General features: G+C 49.2%; 1 protein-coding gene across 1 annotated transcript in view; it reads left to right on the forward strand.

Annotated features, from left to right (window-relative positions):
• Positions 1-27,013, forward strand: part of Tcerg1l (transcription elongation regulator 1 like) — a 254,902-nt gene that overhangs the window by 191,582 nt on the left and 36,307 nt on the right. Inside the window, exons 12-13 of the mRNA XM_017801666.1 lie at positions 6,156-6,310; positions 20,174-20,243. Of these exons, the coding sequence (XP_017657155.1) occupies positions 6,156-6,310; positions 20,174-20,243 (225 nt within the window). The remainder of the gene's footprint in view (positions 1-6,155; positions 6,311-20,173; positions 20,244-27,013) is intronic.

The raw sequence follows: 27,013 nt of genomic DNA on the forward strand, positions 1-27,013 counted from the left end.
CCACGTGGCAGCTAACAACTGTCTGTAAGTCCAGTTCGGGGGATCCGACAGCCTCTTCTGTCCTCTGTGGGCATTGCACGACACATACTTATCTACATGCAGGCCACATACGCATACACATAAAAATAATAAATAAAATATGAAAAAAAAATTTTTAAAGACAAAAGGAAGAGCCCTGGGTCGTTGCACCTGAGCCACTCTCCCTGGACGCCGCAGAGAGGAGGCAGCTGGGCAGCAGGCATCACCCACGTCCACCTTCACCTTTGACCTCTGAGACGTACTTCTCCCACATTCCTGACCCCGGAAAGAAGGAGCAGAGGAAAGCAGCAACATGCAGGGTGCTGAGCCCTGGCCTTCAGGAGCTGGGTCCACTGGCTCTTAGGCTCATGTCATGGCTTCCACATCCCTAAGAACCTTCCATCCTGCATGTCTGGTGTGGGGGATGTGACACACATGTGCTGAAACCGAGAGATCCTGTACATGTGTAGCACACCCAGGCACGGTGTTGCGGATGGTCATAATGAGAGCTGGTTTTTATCCCTCTCCTGTCGCACAGAAGATCCCTGCTGCCTGCACACTGTCCCTGAAACAAATAGGGAGGGCGTGGCTGATGGTTGGGCTGGAGAGCGTTACTCTCACCTCCTCAGAATCCACAAGCCCTGTGGTCCTTTTCTACACCTGCCAAGTGGACCAGAGAGGACACCCGACCTCACCCATGTTAGCCCCATGCAGAGACCCAGCCCCAGAGGGAGGACAGCAAGGGGGAGCTGTCCATGGAATGGATTTTGTGCTAGGCTTCATCCAACAGAAAGGAGGCCCTGGCGGGGTATGTAGGGCAGAGTCCAGAGCAAGAAGCCACAGGTACGTTTGCAGGTTAGTCATGGACACAGGCGGCCGGGTGTGACTTCCCACTGCAGTGGACTGAGCTGAAGCCCAAGCGAGCAGTAAGGACTGTCCCACACTCAGGACTTGCCACTCAAAGGGTGACTGTGCTAATAAGAACCCCTTTCTACAACAAATCAACCATCCTGGTCTTTACCAGATCTCCATGCACAGAGACTGCTCAGTGTGGAGAACCTGTACCAGACTTAAATAGCTCCAAGGCACTAATTACATCCTCCGGGATCTGGGGACATTTCAAGAGAAGAGGGATGTGGCGGCCATCCAGGAATTATTTGGCCTGATTAGAGAAGGGGAGCTATCCATGTACTTAAAATGAAACATAAAATTAATTTCGCATGTCACAGCTGGTTCTGTCTGTCTGAAGCCAACTGGAACAAGGGGATGTCAGATTTCTTCTGGGAACCACATCTATTTACCTGCCACTAGCCCCGTGGTTCAATTCCATACACGTCCCCTGGGCGCAGGAACTGGTTCTTCGCAGCCCGGCTGGAAATGTGCACTGTATTAATAGCCACATCTCCCCCTGGACTCTAATACTCCATTAAGTCTGTAATTAGCCCCATTCCTCCCTGGCTTTGGAAGTTTGGCGGGTCAAGCTGGGGGCTGGAGATGTTTCTGCCACCATGCAGGCTATGAGGAGCTGGTTCTTCCCAGGACTGGGTGTGCTATGGTGGCTTTCCCTTGAGTGCTAGGCACCAGAGCCTTCCATGGAGCACAGTTTACAACTAAGATTCATCTTTGTGAGAATGAGGTCTGGGAAAATTTGGCTGAATAAATATAAATCCTCAGATGTAGACTCTCTTTCTTTCCTGAATAGAAGAACTTGAGAGGCAGAGGAGACACCTGAACACAGCGAGGCTCTGAGCTGGGCTGAAAGGCTTTGGGATACACATCTTCCTGGCTCCCCACATCTTTAGCTTCAGGGAAAGGAGCACACCTGACAAAGGGCTATCCACCTGCAGCGGAGGTGTGCAGACACCCAGCTCCCTTGTCTTGCTTTGTCTCAAGTGAGATTCTGACGGGCCACTGTTCTTGCTGGAGGTCACTCTAACCTGGTCAGTCCTGCCTTTTGCTCCCTTCACTGGAGAAAGACAAATGCCCAACTGCCCCCTTTACAACATCCAGCCTAAAGTCTGGAATGCCTTCTTTAGAGACTCTGAACCCTCTACCACAGCTTCCTGAATCACCTGCATAGACCCACCTACCCAGATGCTCCATCTACACTGAGCTGTTAAAACCACCTGTCCAAGCCAGGCTCTTTACCTTTCCCAGATCTTCCTGCTCTGAGCCAAGTTTCCAGTTGGCTGGAGATCTGCATGTGGCAGCCTGGGGTCCACAGGTAGCATCCTGTCACTCTGAAACTCCAGCAGGTGCAGGACATGGCTCCTGTTTCTTCACTCAGATGATTTCAACCTCTCATCCTTGTAGTCCTCCTGACTCCCTCTTCTGACCAGTCTTATCAGCAAGCACCCAGTCTGTTCCCCTCAACCTTCAAGACAGCGGGGGTTTTCTGTGGGCTGCCTGCAGGTTCGTCTGTTCCATATTAATATTGGGAAGGCCTGCCAGAGCCCCCAAGGAGCTGGGATTAGCGACAGCCTGCCCTTGATCTCTGCCCCTGAGGGTTGACTCGGAGCTGACTCTGTGTTTCCTCTGGGCCCTCTGCCCCTCCCCTCAGTATCGCCTTCCACAGGCTTCCATCTTAGTTAATTCTCACAAAAATACCTCTACGTTTGCAGCATGAATTAAACATGCCAGTACGTCCTCCGATCAGCAGGTCTTAATTGTCTGGACACTCTTCAGTGCGCATTTTTCATCATTATCTCGATGGCAGGGCCTGCTGAGAGAGCCTGGGCCTTGGACCTGAAAACCCAGAGAGCAGGTGTTTTAGGAAGTAGGGGAACCACCTCAATAAAGCATCCTGGAGGCTTAGCCCTTCCGGACCATAGAGTTCATTTTGAGTGGGGCTCCCCAGACACAGCACACGGGACAGATGTAACATGCTGCAAGTTGCCCAAGGGACTCCAGGGAAAGGAGAGAGGAGTCAGGAACTCGGAGGACAGGTTGTGTCTGTGGACCCCGGCTCTGTTCTGGACCATGAATTGCCCTTTTACCCTCTTCAGACAGTGAGCACTTCACAGCCCAAGGAAGTCGATACTCCTGGGCACCCCTGCCAGGTAAAATGGATCTGTAGGAAGAGGCCCCAGCAGTGGCCATGATCAGGGTCCTGGTACCAAGATGGAAATTTGAGAGCAAAGACCAGATGTTAGATATGAGGCTGGAGGGAGGAGCCCTGCAGCCTTCCTCTGGAGTGAGGACCCAAGGCCATGCATGGATCCATTCCCCAAGCTGCTGCAAAGACAGAGAAGCAAAGCTCACACTGGACACAGGTCTCCAAGGTCAGCTGCTGGCCCAGGGTCCTCTCTTTTCAGAGTATGCAAGAGGGAATCAGTTGCTCAGCTCTGGGTGGACCGACAGGGATACGGAGAACCAGGGATGCTTCTAGAATTTCCCTCTAAGGCCAAGTTCAGTTAAGCTTCATGAAGAAAAGATAATCCATGTTAAGACGTGCAGACAGCCCTTAGCCTGCTAGGACTTCAGTCTCAGAATTCCTTTTGCAGCCCAAGCCCAGTGGAGTAAACCTCTGGACGTCCGGGAGGTGGGGCAGTCTAGGCTGGACCTTGCTTCCACCACGCATCCCTCCCGCCTGACTCTCAAGGAACCTTGGCTACTGCCTTCAGGTCCCAAAGAGCACAAGCCTCACAGGGTCTGATGAGGGCTGAGAACAAGCTGTGTGGCCAGATGCACAGCCCTCAGGAGAGGCCCTCAGTACCAGCTCCATCCAGAGGGAAGGATGATGCTCCTGTTAGGGGTTCCTGCTCCCTGTTGGCCTCTCTGTCTTAGGGAGTCCACTCAGCAGCTGCATCATGTATGACCTCCAACCTAGCATGATTATTCTCTAATTTGCACTCAGCCAGACTTCTGATGCCCAGCTTCTGTACCGTGCCGCACACAGCATCCCTCTACGTCTCCAGGAGCAGGCCAGAGGTTGTAGCTCCCTGAGCCTACAGGCCCAGGCAGCGTGCAGGCAAGGCCTTGGCCCAGAACACAGGACACCTCCTTTCCTGCTTCCATTCCCACTAGAAGGGAGGGAAATCAGAATAAAGTAACCTCCGCTGCCCTTCTCGTGGTCCCTGGAAGGGCAAGAGCTGGAGGAGAGGCTAGCCATACCTCCTTTCCTGCTTCCATTCCCACTAGAAGGGAGGGAAGTCAGAATAAAGTAACCTCCGTTGCCCTTCTCGTGGTCCCTGGAAGGGCAAGAGCTGGAGGAGAGGCTAGCCAAGAGGGCAGATCAGAGTGTCTTACCAGGCATGTGGTCAAGCTGGACACATGACTTAGGGATTTGAGTGCTGCCTAATGGGTGCTGACACCCAGCTGAGGGTCCCAGAGGTGAAGCCCTTCAACTGGTCTACACAGCCTAGCTTCTGACGGGTGTGGCGGTAACAAGTCCTTAGCTCTTGCTGGAGAAAGTGGCCCATTTGGTATCTGCTGCTGGAGAGAAATGAGCTGTGAAGGGAGGTGTTTTTGGATAGCCATGCAGGGCTTCCCATGAGAAGTGTAGAGAAATTTTCCAGACTGTTCCATCTTGGATCCAGACTAGAACTGCCCCAGGGTGACAGGGTCTGAACTGGAAAGCCACTAAGAAAAGGACAGCTGGTGTGTGTGGAGGAACAGTTCTCACTGGGCTGAAATCAGGCTGCTAGAGGCTGATTTCCTTCAGAAGGCTCCAGGACAGATCTGTCCCCACCCCTTTTAGCTTGGGGGGGCCACCTTATTCCTGGGCTTCTGACCTCTCCCCCACATTCAGTGCCAGTCATGCAGCACCTCCTAGTGATGTGTGTGTGTGCGTGTGTGTGTGCACACATACACATGTATGAGTGTGTGGATGGAGTGTGACCTCTGAGTCCATCCTCAGGTCTCCTCCTCCTTCCCAACGACTGTATGATGGCATTTGGAACCCATTTAAGACCCAGAGCATCTCTGAATCTCAATCTCAATCCAAGTCCTTTTATCATGTGAAATGACCCTTTTGTAGGTTCTGGGGACCTGAAAGTGAACATTTTGGGGACCATCATTCTGTCTACTCCACCGTGGAACCTGGGCTGGTCAGGTTAAGAAATATGATAGACCCCTCAGGTCATTTCTGGGAAGAATACTGATCCACCTAGATGTCAGCACACAGGGACCAGCCCTGTGCCCTCGGCCTAGTTCTTGGAACAAAACTAGCTGGGCAGAATATGGAGTGGCTCCATCTATGCAGACACCCATGCGTCACCTTCTGGGGTAAGATGTGAGGGAGCCATTGAGGGTGCAGTGATGTCTCACAGTGTTCTGCAGGACACCAGGCATCCTACATTGAAAAGTCTCCCTGCCTCTGCCCATGTCTTTCATTCGCTCAAGGTGCTTAAAAACAGTACATTAAATAAATAAAAAATTTTAAAAAATTTAAAAAGCAGCTGGAGAGATGGCTCAGTGGTTAAGAACACTGGTTGTTCTTGGAGAAGACCCGATTTGAATCCAAGCACCCATATGGCAGCTAACAACTGTCCATAACGCCAGTCCCAGGGGATCCAACAGCCTCTTCTGACCTCCGCGGGCATTGCACGACACGGGTACACTAACCTACATGCAGGCAATACACGCATACACATAAAAATAAATAAAATTTTTAAAAAAGATTAAGTACATTAGTACTTTCAAATGTGCTAGATGCCTGTGTATGAAAGTGGGAGACTTAATTCTTTGCTCTTGTAAAGGGGAACAGTACTAAGGCTCAGTTTCTGGGTCAAGTGGCCCCTTTCCCATCTCAGCTGCTGCAGAGCAGTCCTTGATGGCTGCACTGCGCAAATCAGGAAGGTGGGGAGACAGTCTCCAAGCTCCTCCTGAAGCCCTGGTCTGAACTGGATGAACTGAGGCAGGCAGTGTGCTGAGCTGGGACTCTCTGTGGCCTTGTGAAGCTGAAGTCTTTGAGCCTTGACATCCTTTGCTGGGGCGAGGGAAGGGCAAGGCCCCCTGTCAATCAAATGAGACGTGAAAGGATTGCCTGGACATCCCTGCCATCGTGGACCGATGCCTCCTTGAATGTCTTTACACCTTCACTTTTGGTCCTGAGGGGCAGTGTGAGTCAGGGGCCTGGGACTGCTCTTAAGCCAAGTGTCTCTGAGAGAGACTGAGGAGAGTTTTCGTTCTAACAGGTGTGTGGTCTGGACGGGCGATGACCGGGTTTTCTTCTTCAACCCGACCATGCAGCTGTCTGTCTGGGAGAAGCCGGTGGACCTGAAGAACCGTGGGGATCTCAAGAGAATCATCGAAGACCCACCCCACAAGCGCAAGCTGGAGGCCTCAGCAAGTAACTGAGAGGAGTTGGGGGTTGTGCTGTCCAAGGATGTCTGGGGTGGGGGCGGTTAGAGCACACCCTTCCGGGTTATGTTGAAAATTGTCTATGATGGAGTCATGCTCAGGGCTGCACAGTCACAAATTGTTTCTGTCGTACTTCCTGCTGAGCCCCGACCCTGCCAAGTACTGGGCGTGGGCTTCTCCCTGTGTCTCATGGGGTCATTAGTGCAGGGGTAGTGCTCTCTGCATGGCCTTCCTAACGTGTCCAGATGGTCGATAGCTGGACTTTGACTTCTGTTCCAACGTCTGCTAATCCGTGCTGAAGGGAAGATGGGGACAAATGTGGGTGTGTTTCCTTCCACCCCACAGGTCACTGTAGCCCCTGGACCACAGTGGTCATTGCTGTGTATGGATGTAGGGAGGGATGGGAGCCTTCTCCCCCATGGAAGGGGCTGCTGAACAGGGAGGCAGCTGCTTCTGACCAGCCTTGTGATCTGGTCAGATGAGTGAAAGATGACTCTTCAGCATCTCCCGAGAGGCTCCTTTCTGAGAAAGTTGATACATGTTTTATGAGCTGAGCCTGGGAAAGCCCTACTCCCCAAACATGGATTAAAATAGCATCACCCCAGGGACCAGTGCAAGCACAGCTGTCTGCCACCTTTTAAAGATGCAGGACTGGTTCTGGGGATTGAACCTGGTGCCTCACACATGCTGGGGAAGTGCTCCACCCACCAAGAGCTACACCTCAGCCCCTTTTTACTTTCTTTTTTGAGACAGGGTCTCACTAAGTTGCGTGGCTGTCCTTGAACCCACTCTACATAGCCCCCAAAGGCATAAACTTTCTTTTAAATATTTTGGTTTTTTTTTTTTTTTATGTGAATGAGTGTATTGCTGGTATGTAAGTGCACCCATGTTGTGCAATACCTGCAGAGGCCAGAAGAGGGCATCAGATCCCCTGGAACTGGAGTTACAGATGGTTGTCAGCCACCATGTGGGTTCTGGGAATTGAACCCGGGTCCTCTGCAAGAGCAGCAAGTGCTCTTAACCACTGTGCCATCTCTCCAGTTCATGTTTAAACTATCATACTGAGACAAAAAGCAAAGGCTGCAGTTATCTGGTACCATCTACTCAGGCCCAATGGGATGATGGGAAGAAGATGGTTCTATTTTAAGAGCCAGGAAACTTTCCTCAGAACCCTCAGCAAACTCCCTTTTGCTTTCATTGGTCTTAACCAATGAGGAGAAACCCATGTCATTCTTGAACTAGTCACTAAAGGGAGAAGAATGCTATATTGAAGTTTATTCTCAGGTGTCTGAACCAATCATCAGCAGGGGGAGAGGCTACTGTGACAGACTTAGGCCAACCAGAAGCTACCTCTGAAACTGGAGTTCAAACCCTCAACTACACGGCAGTTTCAAAATGGTGGAGGATGAGCTGGAGAGGTGGCTAAGCAGTTAAGAGCACTGGCTGCTCTTGCAGAAGACCCAGGTTCGAATCCCAGCATTCACCTGGCAGCTAACAACCATCCATAACGCCAGCTCCAGGGATTCCAACACTCTCTTCTGACCTCTGAGGGCACTGCATACCATGAGTGCACTTACATACATGCATATGGGCCTAACACTCATACACATAAAAATAAATTAATTAATGTTTTTAATAGTGGAGAAGCAAATGTTGGGAGGCTGTGTTATTGGTCCACTGTGTCTAGCCAACTCTAAAAATATGGCAGCACAAGTTATACCTGGTGATCCTGTGTATGGTAGGCACCCAGCAAATGTTAAATTCGATGCGATGGAATGGAATTTTGGGTAGTGGTAAAGACCTAAAACCCAAACAAAACAAGACTTAGTTCTTTCTCCCTCTTCTTCACCATCCTGTTCGTGTCACGGCTGCCATGCCCGCTCCCCCGCTATTTATGTTTTACCCCTCTTATTTTTAGCCATAAGTTTTACTTAGTCTGAAGATAACCTGGAGTTAAAGACAACTGTTAGCTGTTATATGGGTGCTGGGATTTGAACCTGGATCCTCTGCAAGAGCAGTCAGTGCTCTTAACTGCCGAGCCATCTCTCCAGCCCCCACATCACAGTTCCTTAAGGCTCTCAGACAGAACAGTGAAGTTTAGATGGACAGGACTTCAGGCCCTCTGAGAAGTGTCAGTTTCAGTTTATCCTGACAGTGACTTTGCTTGGTGTAGGGTAGATAATGTGGGCTCCGGGCCCCTTTTCTAAAACTCGTGCTTTTCTAGATGATTCTAGACATGCTCTTTTGATTTTTTTTTCATACACAGTTTGTAAGAACGAGGAAGAAGTGAAGATACCAAGTCTCATGCAGTTTCCCTCCTACTTCTGCTGTTTGGACCAAATCAGGCCAGGTCTGAGGAGACAGGGAAGTGTCCTCAGAGACCCCTGGGGTTAACAGTGGTGTCAGAGCCTGGGGAGCTGCAGGTTGGAGGCAGGTCACAGGTCAGGTTGGCTTCAACAGGGATCACATTCCATAGGTACAAATGCCAAGTCAAGCCTCAGGTCTAAGACAGAGCCAGGAATGCCTGTTAGCTTACTGTGACATCACAGGGTGAGAGAAAGTGCTGCCTCAGTGTCGATAGGCATGTGGTTTTAAAACACACATGATTTCAAGACCGTGTTTACCTTTAAGAGATGTTCTTAAGCCAGTTGGGCTTCGCTGATATGATTCTTAAGGAGATGCTAATGAGCTTCGTTTGCTAATGAGCTCCATTTTTGATGTCTAGTTGCTAGGCAAACTTACTCTTTAAGAACAGAACTTCCAACTGCACGAGGTCTGCTGAACTATTAGGGCAGAAGGTATTTCAGGAGGATTAATTAATGACAAGGGGGCAGAGCTGATGGCCTCCAGCCCACAGCAGCCAGGTGGCATTTTCCCTGGCTGGTCGTTCTCCATGATGCACAGAGGATATGGCCTCCCTATCACAACAGGCTCCAGGGAAATGGCTCTAGGTGGCGAATTTTGTTTTACATTTTGTTTAATTATGAGTCATTCTAGATTTGAGTATATTAATACCTGAAATGGGACAATTAAGCACTCCAGTTGATCCCCATTAGTTTTCAAGAGGCAAATGAATGAACTTTGTACAATGGCAGCCAGCCTGCTAACTACCATCAGGCCGAGAGAGAGGTGAGGGGGGAGAATGAGCATCTGTGAGTTTAAGTGATGTGTTAATGTGTATGTGTGTGTGTGAATATGTGTGGGGTGTGGTGTGTGTGTGTGTGTGTGTGGTGTGTGTGTGTGTGTGGTGTGTGGTGTGTGTATGTGTGTGTGTGTGTGTGAATATGTGTGGGGTGTGGTGTGTGTGTGTGAGTGTGTGTGGTGTGTGTGTGGTGTGGTGTGTGTGTGTGAATATGTGTGGGGTGTGGTGTGTGTGTGTGAGTGTGTGTGGTGTGTGTGTGGTGTGGTGTGTGTGTGTGAATATGTGTGGGGTGTGGTGTGTGTGTGTGAGTGTGTGTGGTGTGTGTGTGGTGTGGTGTGTGTGTGTGAATATGTGTGGGGTGTGGTGTGTGTGTGTGAGTGTGTGTGGTGTGTGTGTGGTGTGGTGTGTGTGTGTGAATATGTGTGGGGTGTGGTGTGTGTGTGTGAGTGTGTGTGGTGTGTGTGTGGTGTGGTGTGTGTGTGTGAATATGTGTGGGGTGTGGTGTGTGTGTGTGAGTGTGTGTGGTGTGTGTGTGGTGTGGTGTGTGTGTGTGAATATGTGTGGGGTGTGGTGTGTGTGTGTGAGTGTGTGTGGTGTGTGTGTGGTGTGGTGTGTGTGTGTGAATATGTGTGGGGTGTGGTGTGTGTGTGTGAGTGTGTGTGGTGTGTGTGTGGTGTGGTGTGTGTGTGTGAATATGTGTGGGGTGTGGTGTGTGTGTGTGAGTGTGTGTGGTGTGTGTGTGGTGTGGTGTGTGTGTGTGAATATGTGTGGGGTGTGGTGTGTGTGTGTGAGTGTGTGTGGTGTGTGTGTGGTGTGGTGTGTGTGTGTGAATATGTGTGGGGTGTGGTGTGTGTGTGTGAGTGTGTGTGGTGTGTGTGTGGTGTGGTGTGTGTGTGTGAATATGTGTGGGGTGTGGTGTGTGTGTGTGAGTGTGTGTGGTGTGTGTGTGGTGTGGTGTGTGTGTGTGAATATGTGTGGGGTGTGGTGTGTGTGTGTGAGTGTGTGTGGTGTGTGTGTGGTGTGGTGTGTGTGTGTGAATATGTGTGGGGTGTGGTGTGTGTGTGTGAGTGTGTGTGGTGTGTGTGTGGTGTGGTGTGTGTGTGTGAATATGTGTGGGGTGTGGTGTGTGTGTGTGAGTGTGTGTGGTGTGTGTGTGGTGTGGTGTGTGTGTGTGAATATGTGTGGGGTGTGGTGTGTGTGTGTGTGTGGTGTGTGTGTGTGTGTGTGTGGTGTGGTGTATCAATGGTGTAAGTCAAAGGCGTCAGCACGTTTAGCATCAGGCAGTTTACAGGGCATGGTTCAAAGTGCTCAGTGCTGGGTTACTTGGCAGGTTGGGAGGGAGTCCACCTTTTCACTCTCCTGGTGTGGCTGAGGGATGCAGATGAGGACCTGAATTATCTTATAATTACCTTTAATACATCCCGATTTTCTATGGCTCTGTAGCTTGGCCATTGAACTAAAGCAAAGTCAGAAGCTGGGTTCCACCCCAGCCCATTCATCTCACTCCTGGGGATGGTACAAACTCCTTCCCACAGTGGAAGCTCACTTCTATCTCTCCACCTGACTATCCCTCACATGTATCAGAGGTACACCCCCTTATCTGTCTTAATCAGCAGCAGCAACACCCTGTATTCTGGGAGTACACCCCCTTATCTGTGTTAATCAGCAGCAGCAACACCCTGTGTTCTGGGAATGGGTAGGAATCTCTGCCGTCTGGTTCATGCACCTGCTCTGTTCACAGAAGTGCACCCTGTCCCTGCACTGGGAGGTGCTTAAATACCAAGCCATTGCACTCTTCCTCTGGGGTAGAGGAGAGACAGGTAATGAATACTCTCCTTCTGGTCTGTCACCTCTCAGTGGCTGAGGAGGACAGGAAGCCTGGGGATGGAACAGAAGAAGAAGCATCCTCTTGGTGTAGCACATAGAGGGAAATGGGCTGCAAGGAGCGCCCACACCAGGCTTCCTGTAGTCCTCATAGTCCTGCAGACAGGTACCATGGTATTGGGTATGGATTGCTGCTGTAACAAGTTGCCAAAAGTTGGTCTACATCAAAACAAAAGGTCAGCTTTCAGTTTCAAAGGGTGTAAGTCCAATGTGAGTCTCCTGGGTGTTGTTGCTGGGGTGGTACCCTTCCTGAGGCTCTGAGGAGCATGTCTCCTGCACCTTTCCAACGTTAGTGGTCTTCTGAGTTCCTCGGCCATGGCCCCTTCCTCTGTCTTCAAAGAAACAAGGTGGTGTCTTCCAGCCTCTCTGACTTGAGCCCTCCTTCCTTCTTCAGGCCACCTGGATGGCCTGATGACAACCCTCCATCTCAAGGGGAGCTGCACAGCACCCTGATGCCCCTCCCACAGCATCTTGATGCCCCTCCCTGAGTGGCCTAACATACTCACAGGTTTCCGATTAGCATGGAGACGTGGTTGGGAGCCATCCCTCTGCTCCTTACAGTGTCTGTGCCCACTTTACAGAAGGGATTCCAGAACAGAGATGAGTCAAATTGCTGAGGTCACAGACCTGTCATGCAGGGGATTGGGACTTGTAGGCTAGTGGGTCTGACCTGGATCTGAAGAAGGGCTGTCTTCAGGAGGAATCAGGTATAGGTAGCCTTGACTAACCCTCCGTTGCCCTCCTACCCCCAGTGACTAAGAGGGCATAGGCTCTCACTCAGCTTCAATGGCTCTGCAAACATTTTAGTCTTTATATATTCAGGACAAATGTGGATTTACAATGACATGCATTTCACTAAGTATGAGCTAAAATTATTCTGTGGGTAAACACAGCTGTGGCTGGTGAATGGGTCACTTCCCGGGCATTGTGTGGCCAAGACAGTGTGTACTGAGTCTCCAAATCACAAAGAGAACAGGTGGCCACTGAGAAGCCAGTGCTGGAACCTTCCCCTGAGCATAAGGGTGTGCTTCATCACCTCAAGGTGACTCAGGTCAGTGTGGGGGGCTCCTGCCACACAGCCTACCTGCTCAGCACTGTGCAAGGGATTGACCCTCACATATTCAGGGCTCCTCCTGTATCATCCAGGGCCTCTACCGGATGTTTGCACAGTGAAGGCACCTGGCTTGTTTTCTAAGGTCTGTTCCAACAGACGCATTGGTCAGTCTCTGTATGTAACATTGGGAAGCGGGCGAAGGACCATGTCCTTTGGGTTTCCCAAGTGGCCCTTAGAAAGAAGCAGAATCAGGCACTGGTTTAACCCCCGCAGAGTTTGATAAATGACTCTAGATAGGGCAAGAACAGGTCCAGAGGTACCGACACCAGGGCGGAGGCTTCCAGACGCTTTCATAACATCCCCTTAGCAGCTGCATTTGGCCCCGTTTTTAGCAGGGGAGACTCGGGTGGTTTGGGCTAAGCCAGCATTTCAGCTAATCTTTTTCCCTCAGTGCAAGACAGAGGCTGTGTCACCCTCTGTACCTTCAGGGACTAGACAGCTCTACTGAATGTGCTTTGTCATAACCAAAATCCCACCCCCTCTGGCCCAGCGAAAGAAGGAATGAGATAAAAGAGAGAGGGAAAAGGGAGGGAGGGAAGGACTTAGCACTCAAGTAAACAAATCCTTTACTGCAGGCTGGGGTTATCCAGGCCCAGGCTTGAGACCTGACCTAGGCTGCATCTGTGAACACATGCAGAGTGGGAACACTGAGCCTGGGGTGCTGGGAGGAGAAGTCAGGCCATGGGAAGCAGCACAGTGAGCACTCAAGCCAGAGGTCCTGGTCCTCCCTGAGACAGGTCTACTGACACTTGACGTCATAAGTGGGCAGCAAGCATACGGCATGTGGCAGGCCCTGAGGCAGGAGGGAGCAGGCCCGCTTGAGAAACCCAGCCACCCATTGCCAGGCAGAGAGGAGGAAGCCTGGGCGGTTTACAATGACACTGGAGTGTTGGACATACACGGCACAGTTATGGTACCCTTTGACAACGACCTTGGAGTTATGTCCACCATGATCACCACCCGAATATTGAACTTTCTCCCTGAGTTTCAGCTGGAAACCTAGGTCAATAAAACAAGATGTCCTGTGAAGTCCATCTCCTGGGTGGTCAGCCTACAGCACCAGTTTCGGCTCAGCCCACACTCTTTCTTACCATGAGCTTCTTCATTACATTAAAATGTACCCTGGAAGCTCAGAGAACGAAGTGATGGTACCTGTTGCTGTCTGGCTGGACCCTCAGGGGGACATGCAGATAAAACCACTGTTCAGAGGCCTAGGTCTGAGAGGTCCTTCTTCCTGCTGAAGGCTAGCTTCCCATCTAACTTTCCAGAAGCAATCCAACCCCATTATGACTGCTGTTGCCAAAGAATCCTGATTTTTTCCTGGAGACAGATAAACACTTATTCATGCCAGGGTAAGGCACAGCACACCAAAGAAAGGACTGCCCAAGTCCAGCTTGTGGGCACACAAAGGAGCCTGAGCAATTCCAAGGCAGCTATGCCAGCAGGAGGTCTGGGAAACTTATGCACAGCTGCGCCAATAAAGAATCCCACGCCAGGTGCTTGGCTCTTATATGATCTTGGGGGGATGGGCCTCATGAGGGTCTTGTGAGACCTCATGAGGGTCATAAGCTGCATGAATCTCACAAGCCTCATAAATCTGGCCTCCCCCTCCTCAAGGAAGTATTAATAGGCCAGGCTCATGAGAGCCCTGATAGTTATTATGCTTTCAGAAAGCAATGGCCATGTCCAACATGGAGGGAATAGCCACATTGTACTCCCTCCTTCCTCAGCTCTTAAATTTTTCCACTCCTTCTATTATGTTCCCTGAACCTTGGAGGGGAACATATATAAATACATACATGTGAATGTACATACACATACATGAATTTTCTTCTATTTAAGGCTGAGCATTAGACTACTATAACACATTAACCATGTAGACACTTATTCCCAACAGTTTGACTCATTATGAACCTCCTCAGTATCTGCTGCCCGCTACAAAAATGTTTCCTTTGTGAGCTGGCTGATGCAATACCATACAAGCATAAACAGAAATGTTTGAAGGCGTTTAACAGACACATCACATCCATTTAACAAAACAATGTCAGAAGCCTCCTCTCTGAGCACTTTGATTTCCTTAGTCACAAGCTTTTACCCTGGCTTATAGTGCCAAACGTGGGTTCCCACCTTGGCGTGGGCCTTAAATTCAATCGGGAACTAGTTGGTTGTTCCCACAACAGTCATGCCACTGTTGCATCAATGGCCTATCTTGATAGTATGATGACAGTATGGCGTGTGGAGGAGCGAGTGCCTTCTATCTATCCAAGTTACGACCACCTGGGCCTCAAGTGCAACCTGCACACCAAGGATCTTACCGGACTGCACATCGGCCTCACCCAGCACAATTCACCTTCATGATTCCTTGTTAAGTGTCACTACAGATTGCACATGATGTGACCTGACATGGTAGGATGACTCCTCCCCTCCCAGAAAGATCAGATTAGATCAGGAGATTTTATGCTGGTTAGTATATTCCATAACTTAATATGCATTTGCTTATGTAAACATATATTCCCTTATGTAAAGATATGTCCCACAAGTACATCTATGGTGTAATTTAATATATTAGAATTGCTATATCAACAGGAATGTGAGTCTTAACTTTCTGGTGAATACTGTTCTATCTTTATCTGAAGGGATCAATCAGTCCACACCCTGCTGATATGCACATCAGCACTGTAGATCACCAGAACTTAATTTTAGGAACCATTCTTTGGTATTTCATTAACTTTGAGTAAAGTAGAATAGTTTTCAGGGGTTTGCAGGCCACTTGTGTTCCTGGAAATATTTTCACATTAATCTTTCTTGTTCTATAGAAGCCTGTAATTGAGGGATTTGTGCACTTTGACTATGATATCTTCCCAATATTTTTCATGAGATTTGACTTTTTTCATAAAACAATTTTGTTCATGATTTTTTCTTAATATGGCAAAATATGTATAGTATAAATTTACCAGCTAGCCACCTTCAAGTGCATAGTTAGTGGCATTAAGTATGTGCACAATGTTGTATAACATCACCAGCTGCTGTTCCTAAAGATTTCCATCTCCCCAAACAACCTCTGGAAGGATTTGGCAGTAACTCCCTGTGCTCTCCCCTTGGCTCCTGCCAACTTCCCAACATCTTCTGTCTCTAGACAGAGACATCTGCCTGCCCACATGCCTCAGGAGGACACAACTCTGTCCTTTTGAATCACACTTGTCATGTAACACAGTGCCTGCAATGTCTATCCACACTGTAGCCTGTTTCAGAACTTTGTTCTTTTTTCTGAATGGCATTCCATCGTATGCACACTCCACATTTTGTTCATTCACTCATGTGTTGATGGACATGTGAGTTGTTTATACTTTCTGGCCACTGTAACTAAGAGTGCTAAGAACATTTAGCAAAAAACACATATAAGAATTGTTGCCTTATATGGTAATTCTTACCATTTTTAGCAACAGCTGAACTCTTCCCATACTATCTATGCAGTCTCAAAACACGTACCTTCACATCTCTGCTGACATCTGATCATGTCTGTTCTTCTGTTGTCATTGTGAGCTTGTTGATGCTCACCTGGATGTGACGTTGCGTGGAACTGAGTGTTTGGTTTTCATTTCTTTAATGACTAATAACACTGAGAACCGTTTCCTGTGCGTCTTGGGCCTTTGTTACTCTTCTTTGAAGAGATGTCTATTCAAATTCTTTCTCACATTTTAACTGGGTTGTTTTATGCTGTGTTGAGTGTTAAGAGTTTTATATAGACTGTGGATGTTAGTCCTTATTGTGTACACAATTTACAAATTTTCCCTCTAGGACGGCTCATGTTTTCACGCCACTGGTACTGTTTTTGATGCACAAAGTTTTTCATTTTTACTAATTCAACTTACCAGGATTTTTGTTGTTTTTAACTGTTTCATTATTTCAGATTTCTTTCATTTTTTAATTTAAAGTGTATGTATGTGATAGAGGTGGTCTGTTCATGTTCATGTGTGAATGCAGCTGCCCTCAGAGTTCAGAAGAGGACAGTGGAGCTGGAGTTATAGGAGGTTGTGAGTCACCCAGTGTGGGTGCTGGAAACTGAACTCAGGTCCTCTGCAGGAGCATCAAGTGCTCTTAACCCCCGAGCCATCTCTCCAGCCTCCATTAATTATATTTCTGGTGTCATGTTTAAGATGTCACTGTGGAGTCCAGGGTCTGGTTTGCCTTTTGCTTAGCGACTAAGAGTCTGTCCTTAGATATCTCATCCATTTCCAACCTGTGCTGAGTACAAATAGTGTGTGACTTCCTTGGGGATGGTCTCTTAAGTTCTCTGGCCTGGCTTGCTGAGGGCTGGGCCCAACCTCAGCATGAAGTGTTTGTCCTCTCTGTGCATGGTTACCACTCTCTCTGACCTGTCATCCTGTCAGACAGCAGAGCATAGCAGCCTCTCCCTGTTCCAGCCCTGGCCCTTTGGGAAGAAGTGCTCAGCAGGTTCCTAGCTGTGAAGGAGTTGATTCAAATCACTGAGAGTGGTAGAGACCTACACCAAGGGATCCATTTTGTGTGGTGGAGACCTACCCCCAAGGGATCCATTTTGTGTGGTGGAGACCTACCCCCAAGGGATCCATTTTGTGTGGTGGAGACCTACCCCCAAGGGATCCATTTTGTGTGGTGGAGACCTACCCCCAAGGGATCCATTTTGTGTGGTGGAGACCTACCCCCAAGGGATCCATTTTGTGTGGTGGAGACCTACCCCCAAAGGATCCATTTTGTGTGACCTTCCCTTTGATCTTCTACTTTTAAAGTCAGTCAAATTTTTAAGTATTTTGCTTTGTTATTTTTGGACTTTGTACCTGACCAAGAAAGGTCTACTCATGTTGAGATTATTAAAAATAACCAGAAGGCCCCCCTGAAACAATAACCAATATTGCATACATTTATCTTGGATAAGCCCTTCATGACTACATGGCAACTTTTGCATTTAGGATTTTCCTGCTTCTTACCTGGCTTCCCTGGAGTGTGCAGGGTGGGAGGGGCGGTAGAGCTGGCTCCCCCGTGACAGTCACTGTATCTCTCATCCCTGATCGAGTATGTAGGGAAGACAAGAGCATGCAAACAGGTTCCAGTCACTCTTCACAGCCTAGATAGAACTATGCCTTTGCACACACCAGGCAGGAAGCACAGCTAGGAAAAGGTTGCAGACACCAGAGGTATACAGATGAGCAGAGGGAGAGGTCAGCCTCCAGTGCCTCAGGTGGGGATGGCAAAGGGACAGTGAAATGCCAAGGGACAGAGAGGGACAGGGAGGGAGTCATCTGGAGGGATACTGGTGGGTGCGAGAACTGAGGCAGTGTGCAAGTGACTCAGGATGCTTGAGCTGAGTTGGATACCTACGGTACATGGTGGCCAGACAGGTATGTTATCAGCATATAGGGATTGGGAGGCCAAGGAAGGAGGCACTTCCAGGAAGAGATCATAGAGAATGGTGTGGCAGATCTGTAGTGCCTCTTCCCCAGGCACCCCAAATGGCCAAAGAGATCTCTTTACCCACACTGGTGTCTCTCAGTTGGAGGGGATTGCACACACAGTTAGCAGTTTCTGGAGACACTTTGGCTGACACACTGGGGTGCTGCTGCGTGGTAACCCATTGTGTGTAGCCACAGGGACAATGCTAAATAGCCTCTAGGGCTCAGGTTAGCACCCATGGCAAGGGATGACCCGTTAGACACAAGGCGGTGCATGTTGGGAGCCCTGACCCCATCTTGGACTCTACTGTTCCCTCCAACAGCTTCTGTCCTCGTGTCTCTCCCTCTTACCTGCTCCACAAGACTCTAGACTCCCACACAACCTCACTTTTGAAAGATTCCAGTGACCTGTACAATCTCTTTTCTGGTGGAGACTTTCCACAGGCATGTGTTGGAGAACTGTTAAGCCGGCTAGGAGGCTCCTAGGAAATCTTATTATAGCCAGCTCCTCCTTACAAAGCACTTGGGGGCTGACAGGGTAGCTGGTACATGTGCAAGACACAGAGCGGACAGGCTTGAAATATGTCTGCTAGAAATTATTCCAGTGTCTCTGGAATCTGGCTGTCTCATCCCACTGACAGCTGCATACCCTATATTGAGATCAGAACTATGAATAGGCAGACTGGTTGACCTCAGTAACTGAGCCTCTCCCAGAATCCCAAGAGCGGGCATAAAAAGTGTAAAGGCTTAAAAAGAAAAGGCAGCTGGGGAGATTTCTTAATACTGAGCTGGCTCTGTAGGTGGAGCACCGGCTGCTCTCACAAAGCACCAGGGTTCCATTCCCAGTGCCCACATTGTGACTAACAACACCATAACTCCAGTTCCAGGGGATCCTATGCCCTCTTCTGGCCTCTGCAAGCATTGCTCAGATGGGGGCACTTACATACATACATACACAAAGCATGCATATACATAAATTTAAAAACAAAAGAAAAGGTAGGGAAGTGGAGGCAGGAAGATCAGGAGTTCAAAGCCAGCCTTGGCTACATAAGACCCTATCTCAAAGAAGGCAGGGAGGCAAGGAGGAAGGAAGGAAGGGAGGGAGGGAGGGACGGAGGGGAGGAGGGAAGGAGGGATGGAGGGACGGAGGGGAGGAGGGAAGGAGGGAAGGAGGGATGGAGGGACGGAGGGGAGGAGGGAAGGAGGGACGGAGGGAAGGAGGAAGGAGGGATGGAGGGACGGAGGGGAGGAGGGAAGAGGGAAGGAGGGGAACAGATGCCTGCACAGCATTCAAGATACTTTCCTCCTATAACTTCCTCTTGTCATGAGTGGGGCACTAGGTTTTCCAGGGGAGGACAAGGCCATGCACAGTGGCTGTGGGAAGGGTGTGACCCAGGTACTGGGGTGGACACCTGGGGGCACACTCAGCCAAGCCCATCCCAGGTAGCGGGGTGGACACCTGGGGGCACACTCAACCAAGCCCATCCCAGGTAGCGGGGTGGACACCTGGGGGCACACTCAGCCAAGCCCATTCCGTGTTTTCCCCACTGTCAACACTGTGACCGCCTCACAGAGAGGGTGGCTTTGGGGTACATAAGCACAGAAAGAGAAACAGGCTACGGTGTCTGTTGGGATGCTGAGATCAGGGTCCACCTGGCAGGTCAGATATGACAAGGCTCTAGAACCATCTCTCATTCCCTGCTCTTTCTCTCTTTGAAACTCACATTATTCTTTCGCCATTCTGTCAGATCACCCTATGTTTCCAGGGCTGGGTAGGAAATAGCAATGTGTCTTCCAGACATTTCGGCTTTGGAAGCAAAGGCATAGCCTGTGGTAAGGAACGCATGGTGTTCAGAAAGTGTCTGTTGCTGTTGTGTTGGACAGAAGAAAGGCCCTGGGTACCAGGAAGACACTGCTAAGAGTCAACTACTTTAGCAGCTAACTGGCAGAGACTGCACTTGGGCCTGCAGGGAGGGCTGGTCCCAAGGGTGGGGCAGGAGTTGCTGTCTACCTTCCTCATTCTTCCAGGGCCTCTGAAGATCTGACAACCTCTGGAGGCAGAGGCTAGAGATGACCTCTCTGCCATCGGCAGTCAGGTGTCTTTTCTATAGGATGCATAGGGATACGTACCAGAGAAGGCAAGCTCAAGGGACCCATGTCAGTGTCTAAGAGAAATCACTTTCCAAACTTCCAGATGGGCCGGCTTCAGTACCACAGCTGCCTGCTGCCTGCTGGGACATCACGCCTGACCCTCCAGCTGTGCTAATGTGATGTTTCTTTCAGCTGACAGCAGTGATGGATCTGGTTCAGAAGACGGCAGTGAGGACCCAAGTGTGAAGACCAAGAGGAATCGGTAGGTGGTACCATCCTTTCCTAGCGTGTCTTCCCTCGATGCTCAAGTTAGTGTGAAAAGAGATCACTTTTGACTACTTTGACTTTGATCCAAAATAGTTCAACTGCTAAACAGATGGTTGGAGGGTATGGGTCCTCACTTGGGACCTGCTCTGGGTACCTCATTGAAGTTCAGTTTCCAGAGCCCTAGGGAGTGGCCAGGGTGACTTGCTGCTCAGGGCAACCCTGTGCCAGGCAAGAGAATAACTTTGAGGCGGGCAGTTCTGACTAGATATTACATCTCTGGGTCTTTCTTGCCCTGAGACTTTGGGTAATCCATCCGGCCCTTGTTTTCGAGGTTCATCTGCAGATGAGATTGTGGAGGTGTCTGCAGCTGTATGTGGCAAAAAGTGACAGGCAGCTATCCATCCAGGTGACTTGTCATGGCCTGACTGTGTTGGTTGCAGGTATCGTGTGGGAACCTGTCCTACCTCTTGGGTGAAGAAAAGCTTTAGCTTAGTGTCTCTCACTAGGCCACGGACTGCCCTCTTCATACTGAGCTTCACCTGCAGGGGCTACACTGGGACAACCTGTGTCTAAGTCTTCAGGACAGGCCAGAGGGAAGGATGGATGTGCTCCAGGGTTATCTTCTTTAAGTGAGGGTGAGGATGAGGCCAGAAGCTCAGTTAGAGAGCAGTGTTTCTTGGGCCATGTCCTGAGCTCAGTTGTCTGTGGTACATGTGGGACTCAGATGGATGTCCCACTAGAACCTGGGCCCATAATCAGGTATGTCTTCTGTGTACCTGGCTTCCATATTGACTTCTCACAGCGGCTCTGCAGTCCTGGGTCAGAAATCCAAGGCACTGGTCAAGCATGTCAGCAGTGTTTTTTTCTTTTAATGATGTATTTCAGAAGAAGTAACGGATATGTGGCCTAACAAAAATAATTAATTAATTTAAAAAGATGGAACCCTGTCTCAGAACCAGTATCCATTTTCACCTCCTGTTCTAGTTAGCTTTCTGTTGCTGTGATAAAACACCATGATCAAAAGCAACTTGGGTAGGAAAGGGTTCCATCATTCAGGGAAGCCAGGGCAGGAGCTCGAGGCAGGAACGTAGAGGCAGGAACTGAAGCAGAGACCATGGACGAGGAGCACTTGTTCCCCCTGACTTGCTCATCTACCTTTCTTATACAACCCAGGCCCCTCTGCCTATGGAGAGATTAACAGTCAAGAAGATGCTCCACAGACATGGCCACAGGACAGTCCAATGGAGGAAATTCCTCAGTTGAGGCTCCCTCTTCCCAGGTGTGTCGAGTTGACGCTAAAGCTAACAGGGCAGCCTCCTTGGTCCTTCATCCTGAGATAGTTCAGCAAGCAGAAGGAAGGTTGGGAGATCAAGTGCTGGGCCAGCAGTCCTGACATCTGGGGCTCAGGGTGGGAGCATCTCTCCAATGGATGCCCTGGTTAGGTGACAATGAGCCCTGACTTCAGAACCAAGTAGATACCTATAGAACTTTCCAGAACTATGCAGGGTAAAAGGCTGAATACTGTCCTCCCCAACCCAGCAAAGAGTCTAGTGAGAAGTGATTTTTCTTTTCCCTGAGCTCCTTCTTCCTTGCCCACAGCACTCTGGAGGGGGTGATGGCTACTTGGAGCATTGACTGCCCTGAGACAGGAACAGACCTCTGGGAAGCCCTGAGGTCAAGCCTCCCTTGGGGGCCTGTGCTTTCTGACTCTTTCAAATTTTCTTCTAAAAGATTGCTTCATCTGGGGTGGGGATAGGGGATCAAAGAACACTTGTATGGCTACAGGAGATGGTCATCCAGGGTGTTTGATGGTATGAGCCTCCAGAAACGGGGCGGGGGGGGCGTGGTTTCTTCTCTTTGTGGTATCTGCAAACTTCTCCCAGTGCATCTGTACACGTGTACACTGGTTTGGAAAGCGAGACAAGCTCCCTGCAGGGCAAGGGAAATGGACTTGCCTCAGATTCTGAGCAGTTGGCCTTTAAATAACAGCAAAACGTTAATTCTGGTTTTAATCATCTGAATGACTTCCAGAATTAAAAACTGACTTTGAAACAAGCTCAGATGTTGCACACGGAGCTGCTGCAGGTTCCGCAGTTGTGCGCACTGCAGTTTTGAGGAGCTGTGGGAGGGGAGGATGCCCTGGCATGTGCGGGGGGTTCCTGAACTCTCACCAGGTGCTCACCTGTGGCTGTTGTGGTGAGACCGTGTCCTCCTAACAAGCTCCTTGGGAAAATGCTCCATAGCAGTGATACAGCCAGACTGAGGACTTGGCACATTCCTGGGAGCTCTGGAAGTCATTAATTCATGAGCTGGTGTACACAGAGAGGCTGGTTCTGCTCTGTGTGTGCAGAAGGATGGCCTGCCCTGTGTGGGGGGAAGGAGCTCCTGACCTGTGTGTGGAGAAGGAATTTCTGCGCCGTGTGTGAAGGCAAGCCTGCTCCGCGTCCTAAAGGAGAGCCTGCCCTGTGTGTGCAGAAGGCAGATCTGCTCTCTGTGAAGAAATTAGACTGCCCTGTGCCTGTGGAAAGTGAGTCTGTTGTGTTTGCAACCTCACCACGGTGTGGTTTCTCAAGGCGCATTTTGCTGCAGTGCGCGTGCACACCCATGGTTCAGTGCTAATGGCTCCAACTGCACTTGGCCAAGGATACCTCATGCATTTAGGCACTGTGTATATTTGATATAATTGAATGCAACATATGCAGCTGGGAATGTGCCTCCACAGAGCCTCCTGAAGTCACTCCATTTTGACCCTTTTAGTATAAATAATAGCACTTGGCCTCTTCAAAAACCACTGAAACTCTGTTGCAGTGTGATGACTACTGGCCCCACATGTCATATGTGAGAAACTAGGGGATGAACGATGATGATGGTGCTACATGCTAATCTCCACTGCCTACATTTATGAGCCCTAGCACAGTTCTAACCCATTTTGGGCCATTCAGACACAGATGGAATTAAACTGATTGTGCAGATAATGTGGGCGCAAATGATACTCTTCCTAAAATTTCCTTGGAGGAGAAATATGTCAATATGACAAGCTTTCAAAGCACAAAAGTATTTTAAACTACCTGGTGAGTGTCATTTCAGAGAGCTTGTTATTTACTATTTAGTGGATGCATTCTCAATGCAGCTCATCCATCTTCCCCAGGACTAGAAAATTGATTAATTGCTGACTGTCCTCGGTTTGTGCCTTGCTTGGAGGTCCTGGCAGCTTCTAAGTTTCTGAAGAGTAGGTCTTTTTATAGTTCCAACCTGCTTTTTGAGTATGTTGTCTATTTTAGGAAGTTGGAACTTTATTTCAAATTCAAATTGAATTATTTTGGGGACTCAGCAAAAGTATGTCATCTGATTTAGAATCAGAATAAAAATACCCACAAAACATTTAAGAAAAGCAATTGCCACAGGCATATATGACTGCTAGTCCATTTGTGAGGAGCCAGAGTTTGCCAGTGAGGGGTCCCTGCTGAGCTGATGCCTTTTGTCTTATTGGAGACTGAAATCTCACAAATGCATTTTCAGTTATCATTGGCAAATGACTTTGACAACATATTGATGCTTCTATGATATTTGGCATAGATATCTTATACGAGGTGTGACAAAAAGATGGGATGTTATTTATTATGTTGGCTTATAATCTTTGGGAATGCAGCTGATAGCTCTGGATGTGCCAAGCTGACCTCCTGCCCTAAGACTGAAAGGTCCAGGAGAGGGCTGTGATGGTTAATCCTCACTGTCAACTTGGCAGGACTTAGAATCACCTAGGAGACACACATCTGTGCATATCTGTGAGGGTGTTTCCAGAAAGGTTTAACTGTGGCAGTGAGACCCAGCTTTCGTGTGGACAGCAATGTTCTCTGGTCTGAGGTCCCAGACTGGCTTGAAGGGAGGAAGCCCGTGAGCACCAGCATCTGTCACTCTGGTTTGACCAGCTGCGTCGCACCCCAGCACCATAACTTCCTTGCTGTGGTGGACTGTACCCTCAAACCAGGAGTCCAAAGGAACCCTTCCCTACATTGCCCTTGTCAGTTCTTTTACTACCTATGAAAAAGGAATTAATGCTTTCTCAAAGCCGTGTTCAGCTCTTCCTAAACACCTAAGAGGCTGAAAGGAGCAGAAAGGGGCTGACGTCATGACCGTGCTTTCCCTAACCCACCTCTGTTCTCCCTAAAACCAGGATTCTCTGGATGGAGCTGGGATGTAAAGCAATTTCAGATGATAGGGAGGAGGTAGTCCCCACCCTTGAGGCTTTGAGAGGCCTTCCCAGGAGTTGTATGGGTATCATCCATGTGCCTGCCCCAGGGCAACATGGGTCCTTTCAGAACAAAAGAAAACTGCCATTATACAAATATAAACACAAGAATTCTAGAGGCCAAGGTGGAGGCTTCGAAACTACAATTCCCTAGACTGTTCCAAAGTCAAATCTGCCCATGGAGAGGATCGTCTGTCAGAGGGAGGAAGAAGGTATGCACCCAGGAAGCTGCCATCAGCTTATCAGTGAGTGAGTACGTGCGCACAGCAGGACAGAGACCCGTGTGCAGAGCCCCTGTTCTCAGAGTGTGAGCAGATCCCCCTCATTCCTACCCACTTGGCTTCTAGAATCCCAGAAAAATGGACTATTGAGAGGGTGGGAGCTGTTTAAAATGGTGTAAGATAAAACTTTAAAACCATATTACTAAAGATGCCCCTGGACAACAACAGAGTTCTCTGCATCTTGACACTAGAGTCCCATCTAACTCTCTGGGGCCTTGTGAGACAAGAGAGTCTGATAGCTCTTTGTGGTCTTTTATATGAATGGGGACAAACACTAACCTTTTAAGTAATGCTTTCTACTTAATGCATTCTTTTAGATGACCAGGTGACTCTACATAGAAACCCACAGCTTTATAAATAGTACTAGGTCTGTGCTGTGTCATTAGGGCGTTCCACTCAGGACCTTTGTTGATATCTGTCTGTGAGAAGACAGACTGGGAAAGCAGGACTTTGTCACGGAATTCCAATTTGTCTTTTCAAACTGAAACAGTAACAGTTCCTGGTATTTATTTTCTTTGTGAAAATGGCAATGAACCTTAGATGGAGGAACGTTAATCAGGAGACCACATGTCGCAGCCTCAGTGGTGAGGACTCTTTCATGGGTGGGTGGGGGCAGAGTTCTCTCAGGTCCCACAGCTCCTCATTTGAATGGAGAGTCTGAACTCTGGCATCCAGGAGGCCAGTCTAGAATGGCATCCAGAATGTTTGGCTTCTGTTCTTTCTTGATTCAAGGCTCCCATCGGACCCTTCCAGACATCTCATTTGAACCCATTGTGTTGTGAGCACTTGGCCTTCACTGCCCTCAAGACTTTTACCCAGTGTCAGCAGGGTCTTGCAAGCATCCCTGGGAATACCCAGACAGGCACAGACTGGAGAAGTTGGAGATGAATTCTGGAGGTGTCAGGCCTACTCCTCCCTGCTGTGAAGGGGAAGACCTGTTTCAGAATGTTCTCCAACGAGGGTCTGTTCATGCTGTCCATTCAGGACCCCTAAGGGCCTGGTGTTGGCTAGAAATCCTCAGGCCTCCCTGACCTCTGAAGCAAGTTCCTGATATACAAGTAGGTCCTTCTTCCTGGATGTGGAGTAGCAGCAAGCCACCCTCAAATGAACAAAGGAACCTCGTCCACGAGGTTCCATCTGACTGTATACAGAGCCCCATTGTGATTCAGGTCTGGGGGCTTCTCACCCACATCTTGCTCCTGGGATTTCTGGGACAATGCTAGACTCTCGGCTTTTGCCGAATGACTGGGCAAAGTCTCTGTTCTTCTGTGAAGGGTTGAGACCTGGAAAGACAGGAAAAATGGGACGAACAACTAGGTAAAAGGCCACCTTCCCAGATAATGTGACCCTGGTCCCTTCCATTTGAACAAACGTTGTCATTAACCATGTGGACAAGTCTGGGGCCCCAAGACAGTGTTGTAGAGGAAGATGCTCTGTGGACTGGAGCCTCACACACAGTGGCCTGGAGGTGCTGCTCCATGGTCTGGGGCTACACACAGTGATGTGGAGGGAGATGCTGTGTGGTCTAGGGAATGTTAATCTTTCACTTTAACACCCAGCTTTGAGTCACAGCTGTACTTTGATGTTCTTTTTTACAAACTCTCCACTTTGAATGTGACCCACACTCAGAACTCCTTCCATCCCACTGAGCATCAAGTGCCCAGGCCCTGCATGGCAGTCCACACTCATGGGAAGAATGTTCTTGTTCTCCACCTTACCCCAGGAATACAGAAGCCTGGAGACAGAGACCCAAATGGCATCTAAGATTTCTGAAATCAGTGCAGCTTTTGACATTGCTACACAGCTCGTTAAGTGACCAGACAGCTTGTGCAGATGTGCCTGAGGAGGAGTGTGAAATGAAGAAGGCAAAGCTGTCTAGTTGGTGCTCAGCGAGGGCTCTGAGGCCCTTCTGCCCTCAGTCATCCTGTGCGAGTGAGTGAGCCCATGTTCATCAAGTGACGATGGTCAGCCAGGGGTCTGGTGTACATCTCCATGGAAACAGAAAGACAAAGCCAAGCAGAGGAAGGAGTCCTCACTCTTTCCATGACTGGTTGTCCACAGCCATGGCCTCTGCAAACTTCTCGGAGGTGTGATGGTGTGTGCTCCTTTCCCTTGTCTTCCGTGAAAAGCAGTATGATTCCCCATATGACAAGTGAGTGAATTGTGACCTGTGTGCTTGTTGCTCTCTTACAAAGACTGTTCAACTTGGAAGAGGGAGGTGGAGAAGGATCAAGG

The sequence above is a fragment of the Nannospalax galili genome, unplaced genomic scaffold (assembly GCF_000622305.1).
Source record: "Nannospalax galili isolate Female #2095 unplaced genomic scaffold, S.galili_v1.0 scaffold1223, whole genome shotgun sequence".
Classification (NCBI taxonomy): domain Eukaryota; kingdom Metazoa; phylum Chordata; class Mammalia; order Rodentia; family Spalacidae; genus Nannospalax; species Nannospalax galili.